Here is an 18,887-nt window from a genome sequence, read left to right as displayed (position 1 = left end):
GACCTGAAAAGCAGATCTTTTATCCAAATATGCAAAAGCCAGGAAACTCCCTATTTTTAAGTTGGATCAGCAAACATTTGAATTCAGAGAACCTTTGTTAGAGCCAAGAAGTCAGCCTTGCTGCTATCAGCTAGGACTCAAAGTGGCCCAACTCTTTCATTAAAGTTCAGGAAAAAATCTACACCCTCTTGAAATGAATATACTTTTAAATTTCATCTTTACTTTCTGTCTCAACATGTTATACTGTTCTTCAGTATTTCAACTGGCAGAAAGTACTATATAATCCAGCTAGGAATATTTCACATACGTCATTACAAATGGAAACCCAAATCAATTATACTCCATTTCAAACCAAGCAAAAGGAATCAAGATATACTACCATTTCACAAGAGAATGACAACAAAACTTAAATGAAATCTTAATTATAGCTCTATGGTTGCTCTACAGGTTCTGTGGAAAACAATGCTGGAATAGGAGCCAGAAAGGATATTAAACTCATATTCGAATCCTTAAGTTACAATTACGGAAAATACTGCTATGGATTCATCATTGAAATCTAAAGGTGCTCTGTAGTACTTTGGAGTTCAGGTCCATTGCAAGAGTATTTCCTTTGAATTTTTAAGGTATGTTAACCCCAGGAAACAAAGAAATCTGTTCAGGATCAGCTTTTCTTTATGTTTCAGTGCCACAACTGCCTAGTAAGTTATCATTTTTGCATGCTATAAGAAGAAGTGCTATTCACTGCAAAATTCTTTTTTTTTTTTTTTAGGGTTGTTGTTTTTATTACTATATTTTAAAAATCGTTTTATTGGGGGCTCATACAACTCTTATCACAATCCATACATACATCCATTGAGTCAAGCACATTTGTACAGTTGTTGCCATCATCATTCTCAAAACATTTGCTTTCTACTTGAGCCCTTGATATCAGCTCATTCCACGCCCCTTCCTGCTCCCCCTTCCCTCATGAACCCGATACTTTAAAAATTATTATTATCTTGTCATGTTTTATACTGTCCGACATCTCCCTTCACCCACTTTTCTGTTGTCCATACCCCAGGGAGGAAGTTATGTAGATCCTTGTGATCAGTTCTCCCTTTCTACCCCACCTTCCCTCCACCCTCCGGGTATTGCCACTCTCACTGGTCCTGAAGGGGTAATCTATTCTGAATTCCCTGTTTCCAGTTTCTATCTGTACCAATGTACATCCTCTGGTCTAGCCAAATTTGTAAGGTAGAATTGGAATCATGATGGGGGGGAGGAAGCATTTAAGAACTAGAGGAAAGTTGTATGTTTCATCGTTGCTACCCTGCAACCTGACTGGCTCATCTCCTCCCTGCGACCCTTCAGTAAGGAGGTGTCCAGTTGCCTACAGATGGGCTTTGGGTCTCCACTCTGCACTCACTCTGATTTACAATGATATGATTTTTTTGTTCTTTGAAGCCTGATACCTGATCCCTTCAACACCTCTTGGTCACACAGTTGGTGTGCTTCTTCCATGTAGGCTTTGTTGCTTCTGAGCTAGAAGGCCGCTTGTTTATCTTCAAGCCTTTAAGACTCCAGACCTTTTATCTTTTGATAGCCAGGCACCATCAGCTTTCTTCACTACTTTTGCTTATGCACACATTTGTCTTCATCATAGCACCTACTTATATAATTTTTTGTTCTTTCATGTCTGATACCTGGTCCCTTCTACACCTTGTGGTCACAAGGGCGGGTGTGTTTCTTCCATGTGGACTTTGATGCCTCTGAGCTAGATGGCTGCTTGTTTACCTGCAAGCCTTTAAGACCCCAGATGGTATGTCTTTCGACAGCCAGGCACCATCAGCTTTCTTCACCACATTTGCTTAAGCACACATTTGTCTTCAGCGATGGTGTCAGGAAGGTGCACTGCACAATTCTTTAATTATATTTAAACCACCGAATTGTATGGTACATGAATCATGTCAATAAAACATAAAATAAATGCCATTCAATTATTAATAAACAATTATACACATATTTAAATAAAATTCTATTTTAGAGCTAATGTCAATGGAATATTTCTGTTGTTTATTTAAATATCTTAATCATCAATCCAAATACAAGTCTATTTAAATACATTTATTTTTTGTTAGAACATGACACTACCTTTAGGGGACACAATTTATTACATATGGACATTTCAAATATCAGGGACAGGTATGAAGTCAACCCTCCTGCTGAACAAATGAAAATGAACCAAAGAAATCCTTGAGACCCAAACATAGCATGGTTACCAAGAAGAGGCTTGGCAAATTTCTCAAAGGTTTCACCAATGAGTTACATTAAATTTCTATTTGGCAACAAAGTTTTTCCATCGTAGATGCTTATGCCAGTCACCTAAAGCAGTGCAACCAGGACTACAAGCTATTTACTGAAGAATCACTTACTTAAGGAGAAAATATGTCTCTCCCCATGGCATATTCATGCCCTCCCCATTTAGTACATGGAGGGAGGCACGTATGATTACCGTGGTTCCTTACTATTTTAAACATTTTCATAAAAATGTGGAAATACTTAAATTTTCTTTCAATCTTTGGTGCTAGCCCACTTGGCTATGAAGTGATGAGAAAGCCCTGAGGAAGGAAGCGGGCTGCTGTGCTGACTGGGCACAAGACAAACTCAGGCATCCTCGCTCACCTGTGACACTGTGATGCTGCATTTCTTGGCCAGCTCCTCTTTGGCTTCTTCACTGGGGTAGGGGTTGCTGAGGTGTGAGTAAAAATATTCATTCAAGATTTCTGTGGCCTGTTTGCTGAAGTTACGCCTTTTCCGTCTATGACAAGAGTAGAAAAAAGAATCACAGTTATAATCAGCACTAAGCAAAGAGGGACAGATTAATCAAGATCACATTAAAAAGTAGATTTTTATTTTTAGACATTCCTACAGGACTAATTTATCACTCTGATATTGTAAATCATGCTCTTGGCACCCTCCAAAGCACCATCCAACTTATTTTATGATGCAGGATCACTAAGACAAATAGTAGAATGTGGAGAACAATTAATTTCATTCTTTAATTTATTCAACAAATATTTATTGAGGACCTACTGTGTTCTAAACACTCATGAAGATCCTGTGAGATTAAAACAGGCAAGGTGTCTCTGCTACCAGAGAGCTTACACGGGACTGGAGGGCTACGAGAGAGGGGAGAGAATTGAGAGAAAGAAAGATATTAAACAAGTATCAATGAAATAAAGAATTAAAAATCATGGTAACTTAAAAGTTCCATGAAGGAAAAAAACACAGCAAAATGAGAGCCTACATGAAGAAAACCTCACAAAGACTATGGAGTCAGGAAAGGTTTCCTTGAAGAATTGGCATTTAATCTAAGCATTGGAGATTGTGCAGGTATTAGTAAGATAAAAGTTTGAAGGGAAGAGGCAGAGCAGATAGTCCTGAAACTGGAAGGAGCTTGGAAAGAGGAAGCTGGCATATCATAAAAACCAAAGAATGTGTGAGATGAGTCTGAAAGGAAGTGCAATGGGAAGCTATTAAAGATTTTAAGTTGTGTATTTTAAAGAGATCATTGTGACTGCTATATAGAGAATAGCTGGCGTATAGCAGAAAGGAAATGAAGTGACCAGCTACAGAGACAAAGGGCAGTGGTTTAACTGGGAGATGATGGTAAGTTGGCATGGGCAAGAAAACAATAGAAATAAAAAGATTCAAGATCCTTTTGAAAAGTAAAAGTGATAGGAATTGATTAAGGATTGGATGGAGGGGGCCAGAAGAGATAACAGAGAGAAAGAAGGTAAGGGGCAAAAATACATCAAGAAGGAATTTGAACTTTTATGCTTAGTCAACTACCTAGAGATTGGGGCATGGTTTGCTTCCAAAGAAAAAAGGAGAAGAACAATTGTTTTGTTTGGCTGGGAGGAAGGTGATACGATATCAGAAGAGCAAATATTAATTAGTGAAAATTGCAAAGCGCCAAAGCCATGAATATTTGGGTTTCATGATCAAGATTTTATAAAGAATTCCAGCCTGAAAATTAGCATTTGACAGACTTCGTTTTAGTAACTGGAATCTGGAAAATATTTTCCCTCTAAATAATTTTCTTAATACTTCCTTATAAATGATCTAATATTTTCTAGTGTGATATTCTGCACATACAAAAGACAGTAGCAATAGTCAGTTGTAAATATATGTATTGTATGATACTCTTCTAGCTAAAATGGTATCATTATTAAGTATGTGTTCTATGTTTCAACATTAAAGGATAATCAAGAAACAAGATATCTTCTTGGGTTGAGTCCTGAAATTTCTTAATTTCAATCATTTCTGAGGGGTTACCCCATTGTTTCCTGGGGGTTGAAGATGAAATTCAAGATCTACGTGGGGATTAAAATCAATATGGCTTGATGACAATGGAAGAAGGGGGAGGGTGCTAGTAAAGGAAGAGATAGAAGAGAATTGTATCAAGAGGAGCAATTAGGATTTTTTAGCATTTTTGTCCAACTGCTGACATGAGAGCAGTTTGATTTGGGCTTATGAATTTCATGAAAAGAAAAGAAGGTCCTGAGTTGGGGCACTTTAAAGAGGCTCGTTTTGATGAGTGGGTGGGTAGAGGAGTAGAATGGGAAAAATCTAGGATAAATACTGAAACTGCTAAGCCTACAGACATTACTTTGCCCACAACTATTGTTTGCTGAACCACACGGTAATAACCTGTTGATGAAAAAAATCTGGGTTCTGGAGGCCCACACTCCTGTAAAGCAGCTACAGACTAAAGTTCAGGGGTGCCTGTCTCTTTAGATATGTGCCTGTTTACTGTAACCCAAGGCATTTCCAACCCAGCCACTTTTATCAGTGCCATTATAAGTATGCAATTAAATTTGTGCCTACCAGTTTAAAATATAGAATCCAACAACAAAGCTCAGAGCAAATAGATTAAAGTAGATGACACATGGCAGAAGTTATCTTTGGGAAATGGAGACTTGTGAAGGATAGAAATATATCCAGAAAAGCAAAGATGAGCTTGGCTCACTTATTGATTTTGCCTAGAAGTTGTTTTCAGCAAACATCAAAAACTTGAGAGGAAAAAAAAACAGGAGACCAGAGCATCTGACCCCAGATATTCTGCCCATCCCAAACTGCACCATTCTCCTTGAAGAGCAGTGGGGCCTACACAAATTCATACTTAAATGCTTTGTGCTATGGCATCAGTTTGTCCAATTATCAAGAAAATGTGAGTATGGCTTTGTGGGATGCCAGAGTGAGCCAGGGAATCATATATCTGAATAAGCATTTTTGCCTAGAGCAGAATAACCTTGCCTCCCCAGTGCATAGGGCTTGCTAAGAGACACTACAAGAATAGATGGACTCAAAGCTCAGTATTTACATTCCCTTGAAGGCAAAAGAGAGAATCTAGTCTTATGCTTTATTTATTTTTAAAGAAAGTACCCATTAAGCATATCCCCTAAAGTTTCATTGCCCCCAGCGTTCACCACACTAGAAATGGCTATGCCTCAGGCCAGTGTACAGTGGCTCATCAGTTCCAAGACTGTGTTCCTTCAGCATCACAACATTACTAACAGAATTCTCTGTGGGAGAAGGACTCGGCTCCAAGCTCTGCTACCTTCTCATTTTGACTCTGCTCACTCTGGCTTGTTAACATTCTTTCCCTTTGTGGAAGAAACATCAATCATTTAGGTGTATACATTATGAATGCAGCTATGTAAAAACTAAGCATACATGTCCAGAATAGAAACGTATAAGAAATAGGATAGATAGATAGATAGATAGACAGACAGACAAACAGACAGACAGACAGACAGACAGACAGATAGATAGGATATCAATTGTGTTAGGAAGGATTCCTTTCTATCAGAAAAGCTTTTAAATATCTTTATTGTATTATAGCTTATTAAAATGTTCAAATCTGAATATTTAAAGATATTTTTTTGTCCTGTCAGCTTTCTGCCGTTATCCAACTCTTTTAATTACTTAAAAGTGCTTAAAAGATTAAATGACGATATGCATTCATCTGTCAGTCACTAACTTATTTTTGCGTCCTATTACATGTAAGGCATCTTCTAAAGTTATGGGGTATGTTACGTAAGATATGGCCATTGCTTTCAATGACTGTTGTTTTCCTGGGGGAAGAGAAGATATGAAAACGAAAAGCTATAATAAAAAGTAGTCTGCACAAAATTTGGTGCTAAGAATTGTATAAACATAGTATTGGTTTTCAAGAAAATTCACGGGCCAGTGCAGTGAGATGATGAAAGTGGGATTCCTTAAGAAGCAGCATTTAGGCTGGGCGTTGAAGGCTGTACAGGGTTACATTAGATCCAGCAAACACCAGCTGCACTCCATGTACCATGCTCAATGTCTTCTGAGATGACAATTCATGATTGATGACCAACTTGGAAGAATACAGTTTGTGGAGTTAGGAAGTGAAGGTAGGTGGTCAAAATACTTAAAAAAAAAAAAACAGTACATGCATAAGAGGTATTTCAATACATGTACAGAGTATCTAGACAGATTAAGCAGCTGGCAGATCCCCTCTGGCAACAGGAAGGGTCTCAAACAGCCTTAGTATCAGAGAAAATTGTTATTGTGATTATACTGGATAGAACTGGATACTTAGGTCAGTTGACCTCACTCTTGCCCCAACTTGAAATTGTACTAAGTGCAAGTTATTTCTTGCTTGCTTCATGACAAAAATTTCCTCCCTCCCTGGCCTTTTAAAGTCATGGTGGCCTTTTCTTTTTTACTCGTTATTTATATGTTTGTCTCTGTATTATTATTTTATCCTTACCACTTAAAAAAAAAGGTATTTTATTTCAAGCAGCATCAAGAGGTATTTCCCTTTGGATAAAGCACAGAAAGGAATGATTTAATGAGAAGAGCACTAAAATGTTCAAACTCTCTGATCTAGAAATTCTATTCAGAAATTAATTTGTAGGAAATAATCCTCCTGTTAAAGGCATCTGCATGTTAGTTTCAATAAAAAATAGGGCCTCTCTCCTATTTTCTATCTTTTTTATCTTGCTTTATTTTTCTTCATAGCATTTACCCTGATCATTGTACTATAAATTGAATACTACAGTATATTTGTTTACTTGCTTCACCAAACAGAATATAAACTCAACGAGGGCAAACATGTCTTTTTATTAACTACTAAATCTTTAAATAAAAAATAGTTATGGAGGGAAAAAAGGAGGAAGATGTGATATTGAAAAATTAATGCGAACAACCTAAAGGTTTAAAAATAGGGGAATGGTGAAATAAATTATTAATTATGCCAACAGGTAAAATTCAACTATCAAAATGGTATTTAAAATTATAGCTTATCAGAAGGACATTGGGCCTCCACTCAAGTACTCCCTCAACACAAGAATACTTTCTTCTATTAAACTGGCATTCTATGATGCTCACCTTCCCAACACAACCGCTGAAGACAAAGCGGGTGAATAAGCAAATGTGGTGAAGAAAGCTGATGGTGCCCAGCTATCAAAAGATATAGAGTCTGAGGTCTTAAAAGCTTGAAGGTAAACAAGCGGCCATCTAGCTCAGAAGCAACAAAGCCCACATGGAACAACATATCAACCTGTGTGATCAAGGGGTGTCGAACGGATCACTGAAGACAAATGGGTGCATAAGCAAATGTGGCGAAGAAAGCTGATGGTGCCCAGCTATAAAAAAGTATAGCGTCTGGGGTCTTAAAGGCTTGAAGGTAATCAAGCGGCCATCAAGCTCAGAAGCAACAAAGATCACATGGAAGAAGCACACCAGCCTATGCAACCACGAGGTGTCGAAGGGATCAGGTGTAAGGCATCATCAGAACAAAAAATCTTAACCATAGTGAATGATGGGGGGAGTGCGGAGTGGAGATCCAAAGCCCATTAGTAGGCCACTGGAGATCCCCTTGCAGAGGGGTCTCGGGGAGGAGATGAGCCAGTCAGGGTGCGATGTAACAATGATGAGAAATACAACTTTCCTCTAGTTCCTAAATGTTTCCTCCCCGCTCCCACTACCATGACTCGAATTCGATCTTGCAAGTCTGGCTAGACCAGAGGAGGTACACTGGTACAGATAGGAACTGAAAATACAGGGAATCCAGGATGGATGAGCCCTATAGGACCAGTGGTGTGAGTGGCAAAACAGGGAGGGTAAAGGGAGAATGGGTAGGAAAGAGGGAACCGATTACATGGAACTGTGTGTGACCTCCTCCCTGGGGGACAGACAACCGAAAAGAGGATGAAGGGAGACGTCGGACAGGGCAAGATATGACAAAATACCCATTTATAAACTATCAAGGGCTCATGAGGGAGGGGGGAGCGGAGAGGGAGGGGAAAAATGAGAACCTAATGTCGGGGGTTTAAATGGAGAGAAAATGTTTTGAGAAACGATGTACAAATGCGCTTTATACAATTGATGTGTGTATGGATTGGGATAACAGTTGTATGAGCCCCTAATAAAATGTTAAAAAAAATTATAGCTTATATCATATAAAATGTGATTCTTATTTATTCATAATAATTTTTTATAAAAATAGAAAATGACATTGTATACATTGAACCATCACAAAGATTTATACAAATAAGAAGTGACCAAAAAGAAAATATACTCAAATATTTACAGTAATTGCTTATAGGACGTAAAAATATAGTTGTCTTTTATCCCTCATTCTTCTATAAAATTTCCAAATTTTTCATAGTATATTTGATATTTTTTAAATAGAAAAAATAAAGCTTAATTTTAAAAAATCTTAAGGCTTTAAAGATATCCAACATTTTAAAAACCTGTGTATGTTAAGCTTTTTAATCAAAGCAATTGGGCATCAGAGATGCTATAGAAACAGAGAAGAGAAATGAGGGGAATGGCCTGAAAGGGAATAGGACAAAAGACAGAGACCAAAAGAAAGTGCTGTGCTAGTCTAAGTATAGAAGGAAGGCCAGGGGCTGGGTATTGTCAGTAAGGACAGAAAGAAGAATGTTGAAAATGAAGCAATAGTCAATTCTAGTAACTAATTCAGTGTTTTCTTACTGGCTCTGAGAAAGATCTCTAGGATGAAAACTGCATGATACAACTTGTTTTCCAGAGTGCGAAGCTAACTTAAAAGTTACTTTCCTTAAAATCATATGGTAATTCTCACCTCTGTCAAATACACATGTAAGGGGGAGAAAACAAAACAAAATTCTTCCCAGGATTGAAGATGGATCATAAGCTTTAGCATGTCTAAGAGACATCCCTGTGACGGAATAGGATACAGTAGGAATGAGTATCCTTTGTTCTATCAGTCAGCTATATCTAAAACATAGGATATACAACTTATTACCTGGTTCCCTTGAAACTTACTGAAAGCTTTAGATAAAGGGGCAATTTTAGTCCTCAGAGTAGAAATGAATTGGTTTTCTTATTTGATTTGAAGATACAGGGTTTGGAGTCTTCTGGGAAATGCGAATAACCAGAATATTGTCTCCTTCACTAGAGTATCCATATACCTAAATATTATAATTTGTACAAGCAATGTAACATTGAAAACTTCTTATAAAACAAATCTTTGTTAAATTATCAAAGGCTGTATTTTTTTTGTTGTCATTTATAACCAAACTGATTCTAATCATTTGCTGAATCACCAAATTGGAAGTTATCAACTCTGAGAAAAGGCTTGACAGAGCAGGAGGTAAATGACCTAGTCACATTTAGAGAATCTAAGACCAACTAATCAGTTTTACAGAAAGTACTATAAACAAGAGAAGGAGCGGGGTGGGGATGACACCATGCAATAGATTTGTGGCCTCACATACCTGGCATCAAGGAACCTGGATCTTAAAATCATCACTGCTTCACAAGTGCTTTGTTTGAGCTGCATCTGAATGGAACTAAATTTTCGATGGATGATGCCCACCATTCTTTCGATCTCTTTTGGGGAAATGGGACGTGTTCTACTCTGTTCTCGGAGAAGATTCATCACATGTGTAGTGAATTCATTACATGCCTGTAAGGGGAAGAGAAAATCACTCTTTAGGAAACTGGTATTTTACATTATACACCCAGACATTAACTCATCTGAATTTCTATTTCATTTGCAATTGCCAATAGATGTATGCAATGGATGGGATAAAATGAAAACTAAGACATTTATGAAGTGGTAGTTAGATAGGGCAAGAATTCTGAAACTATAAATTGTTGGACCTGCACTCAACTCTCCTTCCACCCTCACTCCACTCCCACCTTTTCCCATTAAAGGATCATTTCTATCAACTTCTACATATAAATATATGTTCACTGTTAATGCTAAGTACCTACTATTATCTCTGGGAATTTTATATATTCAACAAATGTTTACTCAAGGCCTACAAAGTTTAAATGTTTCCAAGTGCTATGAGAACACAGAAATGAGCAAGATGTGGACTTGGTCTTCAATGAGAGAAAGCACCCAAAAACTTAATTCTCATATAAGGCGGTTCTGTGCTAAGTGTCACAAGCAAGATATGAATAAGTACTTTGTAAATTCCACTAGTAGGTATTTGTACCTGGAAGCAGAGAGCATGCAAGGCTTCATAGCAGAAGTGCATTTGGGCTTTTAAAAGATTAAGTAAGATTTCTGGAAGGCAGATAAAGAAGTAAGTTGGGAGAAATTTCAGGCAGAACAAAGAAAAACCCTGCAAATAGTATGCAGCAAGTTCAGAGAACTGGTAGGATTATAAGGACTATGTTGAGGGAAAGTTTCTCAGTGGCTGATTTTTTGGAAGAACCTCTTCATTCTTCCTAGTCTATTTTTAGTCTGGAAGCTCTGCTAAAACCTGTTCACTGTGGATGATCATGCTAGTATTTTAAATACAAGTACCATAACTTCTCAGTAACATTCCAGGGCACAATCTGATAGACAAATCTGATACAACAAACTGATAGGCAAGTGGGGGGAAAAAAGCTCACCAAACTAATCTTACTGCCAACAAGCCAAGTCTGATTCATAGTGATTCTACTAGGCAGCGTAGGGACTGTCCTTATGAGTTTTTCAAGTCTGTAAATCATTATGGGAAGCAGAAAGCCTGATCTTTCTCCCATGGGAGCACCTGGTGGGTTTCAAAGACACACCACCCGGGGAGAGAAGGGATTAATCCCTGAAAGGCAGGTTTGAGTTAGCATGTAAAGGATCTTGGATGCCAAGCATTCCCAATTCCTAGTTTAATTTAAGTATAGTACAGGCCTTATGGGTATAAGCCACGCTCGAAAGATAGATAAGGCATTTCTACTCTTCAGCACAAAGGCAGAAGAAAAACAATGTCCAGATTTGGATCAAATGTTTTGATTAACCTCAGCCTCTGTCTTTCAGCTTGCCTGTATTCTTTTACATCAATAAAATGCTGCATATAACTGGACCTATACTATATTTAATAAATAAGGCATCAGTCTATATTATTGAAAAATTTAAAAAGGGCATCTTGTAGCATTTTCATTGAAAAGGCAAGATAGGAGATTCTGTGCCTTACTGAATAAATGGCCTTGGTAAGGTGCGCAGATAAAATGATCAATGATCAAGGCAAGACACATTTTGATGCTATAATACTACCCACTTCCCTACAGATATCCTGTACATTGCTCAAATGATGGTTTTCCTAACTGCTCATTAAAGAGCTGACCTTTCAAACACATTCAGTGTTTTATAAGATTTCATGAAACACTACTATAATTATTTCAAAGTTGAGATCAAATGAGTCTTGCTTACCAATTTATTTCATTTTTTAAAAAGCTTTAAGCCTTAGGAAAACTTGAATTTTGTTGTGACTAGTAATCCTGTCTTATATGTATGGGATTATTCAGTGTAGAATTATATAAAATATACACTATATCTTGACTGAGCTTTTGTATTACAATTTAAGAGTTTTCTTTTCTTTTGGTCAGAGAAAAAGTGAGAAATACTGATTACTATATGTGAAATTAGTATCCCTGAAAAACAAATGAGGAATTCCTAACCTGCAGCCCAAGGATAGGTCTATGGCCTCTAAAATCCTATAAAATTTGTATGTATGTACATATGATTTTCTTGAGGAGAGATTCTATATAAATTTTCTTTACAGAGTCCGTTCATAATAATAATTTTTAAAAAGACTAAGAATTACTGTCCTAGGTTATGAGGCATTAAAAACAACTCTAAGCCTTAAAATCATTAAGTTCTTTCCATCTTTTAGCAAAGGAAAATAGAGAGGTAAATTTAAGATATTCTCTAACAATATATTATCAATTTAAACTAACTTATGCCAAACAAATGGTCACCCTGCAAAAAATACACCAGGGGGGAGGGGAAGAGGAAGGAGGGGGCACTTCAAAGAGTTCATGAAAAAATTCTATTACCTTTGAATTCCCACAAAACATTTTAATACTCTCCTTGTATATTTTTGTCCTTGAATTTTTCCTAAAAATATGTTTATATAATTTTAAGACTATAGAATTGTCTCTCACCCTCAGTTTTCTAATCAGTAAAATGAAGAAAACTGAACTAGATCTATGTTTCTTCAAAACTGGAATTAACAAATTCCAAGTTCCACACCACAGAATGTCAATAAATGGTCCAAGACTATAGTATGTTTGAGAAATGTTACATTAACCGAAACTTTCAGAGACTTTTTTGTTTTTTGCAGAACTAATCGGAACTATATACACAATGCATCTTCCAGAGGAAGTGGCGTACCAAATTTTCCCCAAATAAATACAGACACGAAACCTCTTTCAAATAGTGTTCCCCATAGAATTAGATTGCAGCCACATTTAAACAAAATTAAAAGCTACAGTAAAATTAATTTTAGTATGGTATATGTAACATTTTATGTGAATATATGGGTTTAGTTTTTCTGGTTATAGCTACATGTGGCTATGGCAACCATGTTGGACTAGTGTGCTAAGAAATCTTTTTGGGAAACACTATACTAGGTGATTCCTTCTGCATTATTCTTCACCAATACACATATACATATGCACACAGCATACATATTCATAGCAATTATACTTTAAAATGTCCTTGGGAGAAGCCATCAAAATTATTTCTTAATCACATTTCAACCTTTAAGAATGTTTTTAGGAAGGGGTTACCAATGTTGATGATCGACACATAACCACACCACCACCACCATCACCCCCAGACCCCCAGAGGGATAAACAACAGAAACTGTGGGAAAAGGGAGACAGCGGTCAGTGAAAGATATGAAAATAAAAATAATTTATAATTTGTCAAAGGGCCACAAAAGGGGGGGGGGCTGACACCAAGGGCTCAATAGAAAATAAACGTCTAGAAAATAATGATGGCAACATATATACAAATGTGCTAGAAACAATTGATGTATGGATTATTACAAGAGCTGTAAGAGCTCTCAATAAAATGTTTTTAAAAAAGAGAAAAGAAAAGAATGTTTTCAATATCTGTGTGACAAAATGAGAAGTACATAAAAAGCGCTGTTGTATATTGCAGGATTGGTAATTCTAAGAAAAAGCACTTGTCTGAATTGTTGGCTGAAGCCACTTTTTTCATTGAACACAATTTTGACTTAAAAGCAAAATTGACAAACTATTTTTGGCAGATATTTTCTCAAGAATGAACAAAGTTAGCTTGTCTCATTAGAAAATCAACGGGCAGTATTTAATGCAAATAATAAAATTGGAGTTTTAATGAAAATTTAAATGACAATAAAAATTTTTGAAAACATATCTAACACATGTGCTTGACAGTTTACCAGTACTTAATTTTTTTTTTTCCTGATTAGTTTGGGGTTGTTGTGGAAATATAATAGTTTGATATTGAACAATTAACTGTACCAAGATTTCAGAGATATGCAAAATTCAGTGAAATCCGTATTTCCAGATGACTGCTGCATAATGTTACTAAATCATGTACAGGGAGAAGATCGATTCAAAGTGGGAACTAGGTTCGCAAATTTTAAAGGAACAAATTACAAACAGTAAACCTGATTTCAGATTGCACATTGCAATAAAACTTGTCAAGTTTTAGTATAATACCAAAGAATATCCACAGTATGTGCAAAGACTGCTAACACAGTCCCCCTTTCTCTCTCTTTTCCAATGATTTATCTGTGTGAAGCCAAGTTTTCGTCATACATTTCATGACAACAGATTGATTATAGAACAGATCAAAGAATCCAGTGGACTTGTATTAAGCCCAAACTAAAAGGGTTCTGCAAAAATATTATTCTAATGCCACTGTTCTAAGTTACGTATGTTTTTAAAACATAGGGTTTTTAAAAAAAATGTTATTCATGTTATTGTAGGTCATTTTTGTGTTAACTAATAATTATCTGGAAAACTTCAGTTTAATTCTATTATAAATATTGGCAGTACCTACAAAACAAAAGTTCTTAAGGGGCCATCAATAATTCTTAAGTATGTAAGTTCAAAGACAAAAATGTTTGTGAACTGCTCTACTAGAACATGGGAGCATTTCTAATTTGTACACATATAACTGCCAATCCCCACAACCCTTTGTTCACACAACACTACAGTACCATCCAACCACAACAGTGTCGATGTCTCGGTAAATAACTCTTTTGGGCCATATTTTTATCTCTCCACATGGATGTCTGCTTACGGTTTCTAAGAAGCAGGTAAAGGCTCATATGAGAAAAAAAAGAGTTAAAAGCAAAAAGTTTTTGCATATAAAAACTCATAATTTCCTAAAACATTTGCTGAATGTCTCACAACTTATTAAGTGAAGCCATCTATGAATGCAAATGCTGATTAGCAATTTGGCAATAACCCAACATTCACAGAATTCACATAGCTTTTCTTTAAACCAGTAGTTCATACATGATTAATTAGAACATCTCATTTATGTAGTGTGCACTTTAGCTCATTACTCTAAGTAAAATTCGTTAAGTATTTACATTTAGATAATTAAAATCTGGGTAAACCCTTAAGAAAAATGCATACACTTTAGGCAAAGTGACTTTTTTTTTTCTTTATACCACTGAAAGTAAATTACAGCCTCATTTAGAGCATCATCTGTACCAATTTCAGTGTAGAGCTCTTAGTGCAATGTATTCCTTAAAAGGTATACATTTTAAAAGCATATATATGCTGTAAAAATGATCAAATAGTTCCTGTGTGCTCTGGTCAGATATATGAGCCAGTCAGGGTGCGATGTAACAATAATGAGAAATACAACTTTCCTCTAGTTCCTAAATGTTTCCTCCCTGCTCCCACTACCATGACTCGAATTCGATCTTGCAAGTCTGGCTAGACCAGAGGAGGTACACTGGTACAGATAGGAACTGAAAATACAGGGAATCCAGGATGGATGAGCCCTATAGGACCAGTGGTGTGAGTGGCAAAACAGGGAGGGTAAAGGGAGAATGGGTAGGAAAGAGGGAACCGATTACATGGAACTGTGTGTGACCTCCTCCCTGGGGGACAGACAACCAAAAAGTGGATGAAGGGAGACGTCGGACAGGGCAAGATATGACAAAATACCCATTTATAAACTATCAAGGGCTCATGCGGGAGGGGGGAGCGGAGAGGGAGGGGAAAAATGAGGACCTAATGTCGGGGGTTTAAATGGAGAGAAAATGTTTTGAGAAACGATGTACAAATGCGCTTTACACAATTGATGTGTGTATGGATTGGGATAACAGTTGTATGAGCCCCTAATAAAATGTTAAAAAAGAAAAAAAAAGATCAAATAATTACCAAACCATAAACAGCTGCTGTTTATAATTCAAATTGTACCCTACCCTCATTTAACCTACAATGTATATTATCAAAAGTAACTTTGGAAAAAACTTCCATTGCCTTATTATTTCTACAAGTAAAACAGCCAGTTCAAAAAAAAAAATTGGGCAGAGGGGTTAACAATGTCCACAATGAATACCATACAAACATTGGTTAACTATAATATTTGAGAATTGAGTCTTGCTTCCTTGAATTTTCTGAGTATTGCACAGAATTATCTTTTTACTTTCCGCCTCCTCTTCCTTCTTTTTAGTCCAGCTATTGAAAATTATCTAGGTAAATATTTTGTTTGTTTGAATACATATATTACAATAACATAGTTAAGTAACAATGCCTCGAAGCTTTTTCACTCTGATAGAAATATTCTAACATCCACTTACTCTGAATGTTTCTCCTTTAAAATCCAAACCTAAGTAATATTTGAGAACTTGAAATATTTGAATTATAGATAATGTTTTAAGGATATTTTAAGGATAGTAAAATTGTCTCCGCAATATCTGCACATCTGTATATTTTGATTTACATGCAAAAAGAGGGTTTTAAGGGTCTTATTTTGTAGTGGTGTTTTTTTCAGTTATGGACTAAAAATTCAACCACTTTCTAACTTTTAAGTTGTTATTACTGAATGTAAAACTCAAATAGCATTAATTTGGGGGAAGGGGTTATGATAGTTCAATGATCATATCTCAACAGATCATAATATCCACTATTCTAAAAGCCACTTTCAAAGTAAGGGGAAAAAACTACATTTTTTTCTAAAAGTAGATTATATATATAGTATAGAATATACACTCTAAAACAGGCGTCCTCAAACTATGGCCCACAGGCCACATGCAGCCCGCCAAAGACATTTATCCAGCCGGCCGGGTGTTTTTGCCCCGTCTTTTTTTGTACAGTGTGCATAGGAATTCATTCATAGTTTTTTTGTTAACTATAGTCCGGCCCTCCAACGGGTCTGACAGACAGTGAACTGGCCCCCTTTTTTAAAAGTTTGAGGACCCCTGCTCTAAAAATATACATTCTAAAAGAAAATATCTAAAAGTAGATATTACATTTACATTCAATTATTTCCTAGATGTATGTATAATCTTGCAAGTAACTAGCCCAGTACTATAGATTAATTCAACAAATTCTTATTTTAGAATAAAAGGCAACATTCAATGACTCTTTAATACAATTAGAATGAGCCCAAATAAGGAATAGTCACAGAGATGAAATATTTATTGCACCTTAACACTTCTTAGCCTGAATGTAATGGCTTAAGGATCTATCTCATGGGGGTTTTGTACAGATTATAGTGTGTATGTTATGTTATTTCTATACAGCCTGGAATAAATAGCAACTGTTATAAACAATGAAAATAACAATTTATAAATTTATTATTTTCATTTACTAGTATTCTACAAATAAGTTCCTATTCTGCCTGCCTAATAGTTCTGCCTTCACACTGACTGAATACCATACAAACATTGCTTCCAAAGAAAGTTTTTTAAAAGTATTCAAATATCAAATAATTTTATCAACCAAGCACATAGAAATGGATGTACTCGGTACAGAGAGCCAATAAACTAGTAACATAGTGAGGGGTAAGGGGAAAGAGTAAACACTAGTTCTAGCTAAAGTCAGCTACAAAAAAGCCCTGCATAAAAGCTTCACAAGAATAAAACGCCTCCCTTGCAGTAATGAATGAGAATTTTTTGCTGAGAAATATATAGCACCAAGTTCAGACTGGGTATCATCCTTTTGCCTAACTATACAGGAAGGGAAAAAGCAAAATGGTGTTAGGAGTTTTCAGGCTGTACCATCTCCATTTTTAACCTGATAAAAATAACATTTCTATAAACAGGAAATATTGCTAGCAAATGCCAGCATAGACTGTTGAGAGTCTTGAAAGCCATAAGAGCATGCCTTTACAATAGCTTAAGTTCAGCATTCATTCTCAATTCTCCAATCCCCTGCAATCAAAAGCCAACCTGTACCAGGTTGGTTTTGAGAACATTTAGGGTACATGCTTGGTACTAGTGCTTTCCACACAAGGGATAAATTCAAAAGCCATCTGTGAACTCAGAAAGCAGGTTCTCAGATGCTTGGAGAGGGTTGGGACCCTTACAATATTTTTGCCTTCAGCAAAAATGTATTTCAATATAATTATAGTAGACAGATTTCAATGTCATCTTTCATAGCAGCTTGTACACAGTGAATTGCCTGTGTACAAGCATTTTTTACTGGTACAAGCAAAGTGGGAGAGCTGCATAGGGTATGGCAAATCTTTTTCTTTTTAAATGACAGCAAATGTCTAAGTCAAATTTCATTTGCTTATGAAAGGAAACTATTAAATTCATGTCCTTTTGGTAGAAAAGTAGAAGAACCAAGAACTAGATCAATCGAAGGCCTTCAATTCTTAGAAATAAAGCTTCTTAGAACACTTAGTTTAAGTTCATTAAAAATTCACCTTTTCTAACACAGTAGTTGGGTCTCTAATCACATAGGGAGTAAGGTAAAGGCAATTTTCAAAACTTGCAGCCAGCCAATAAGAAGACACAGGAACAACCAGGTCTTTTGGCTAGACAAGAAGAAAATGCACCCAAGATGAAGTATTTACCAGGCAGTTTGCTGCAAGCTTTGGAAAACTTATTTCTGCTAGGTGTGAATACCAACACGAGAAAATGTAAAGTTTTGTTTGGTAGTGATATTCAAGACATCTTCCAGCTCAGATTTAATTTTGTTCAAACTGTAGCTCTAGTCTGCACAGCTTTGTAAGTGTGATTGTGTTTATAAGGTACGTTAATTTACTGCAGTGGTGGTGTTTGTTAATTTTATGGCACTCTAAATCTAAACAGGCTTCAGATACATTTTCATTAGTTTCATTGCAAAACACAGTAGAGTGAATAGCTCTAAGATTCCAATGTCATTTATTTCTTTATAGAAAAAGACTCAACACAATTTTCTGATGAAAGGATCTGACTTAACATGTATGTTCTTCCAATTTACGAATAAGCTTTCTGTCACTCAGAGTACCCAAGTTCACTTTTAGGACAAACAACACATAATTTCTACAAAATGATTAAAATAGTTATTTTTTTATTTCTGCTCTATTTCCATTTTAAATGCAATCCATTAAGAACAAATATGATAAGACCAAAACGTACCTAAATTATTTTCCAATTCCAATG

General features: G+C 36.1%; 1 protein-coding gene across 1 annotated transcript in view; it reads right to left on the bottom strand.

Annotated features, from left to right (window-relative positions):
- PBX3 (PBX homeobox 3) overlaps nucleotides 1–18,887 on the bottom strand; it is a 276,728-nt gene that overhangs the window by 26,771 nt on the left and 231,070 nt on the right. The window contains exons 7-8 of the mRNA XM_004713306.3: nucleotides 9,783–9,973; nucleotides 2,662–2,797 (exon numbers count right to left, since the gene is read on the bottom strand). Of these exons, the coding sequence (XP_004713363.2) occupies nucleotides 2,662–2,797; nucleotides 9,783–9,973 (327 nt within the window). The remainder of the gene's footprint in view (nucleotides 1–2,661; nucleotides 2,798–9,782; nucleotides 9,974–18,887) is intronic.

Source organism: Echinops telfairi, unplaced genomic scaffold (assembly GCF_000313985.2).
Source record: "Echinops telfairi isolate 266 unplaced genomic scaffold, ASM31398v2 ScPeMD7_22;HRSCAF=79, whole genome shotgun sequence".
NCBI classification, from domain to species: Eukaryota; Metazoa; Chordata; class Mammalia; order Afrosoricida; family Tenrecidae; genus Echinops; species Echinops telfairi.
This window is presented reverse-complemented; position numbering and strand designations above follow the sequence as displayed.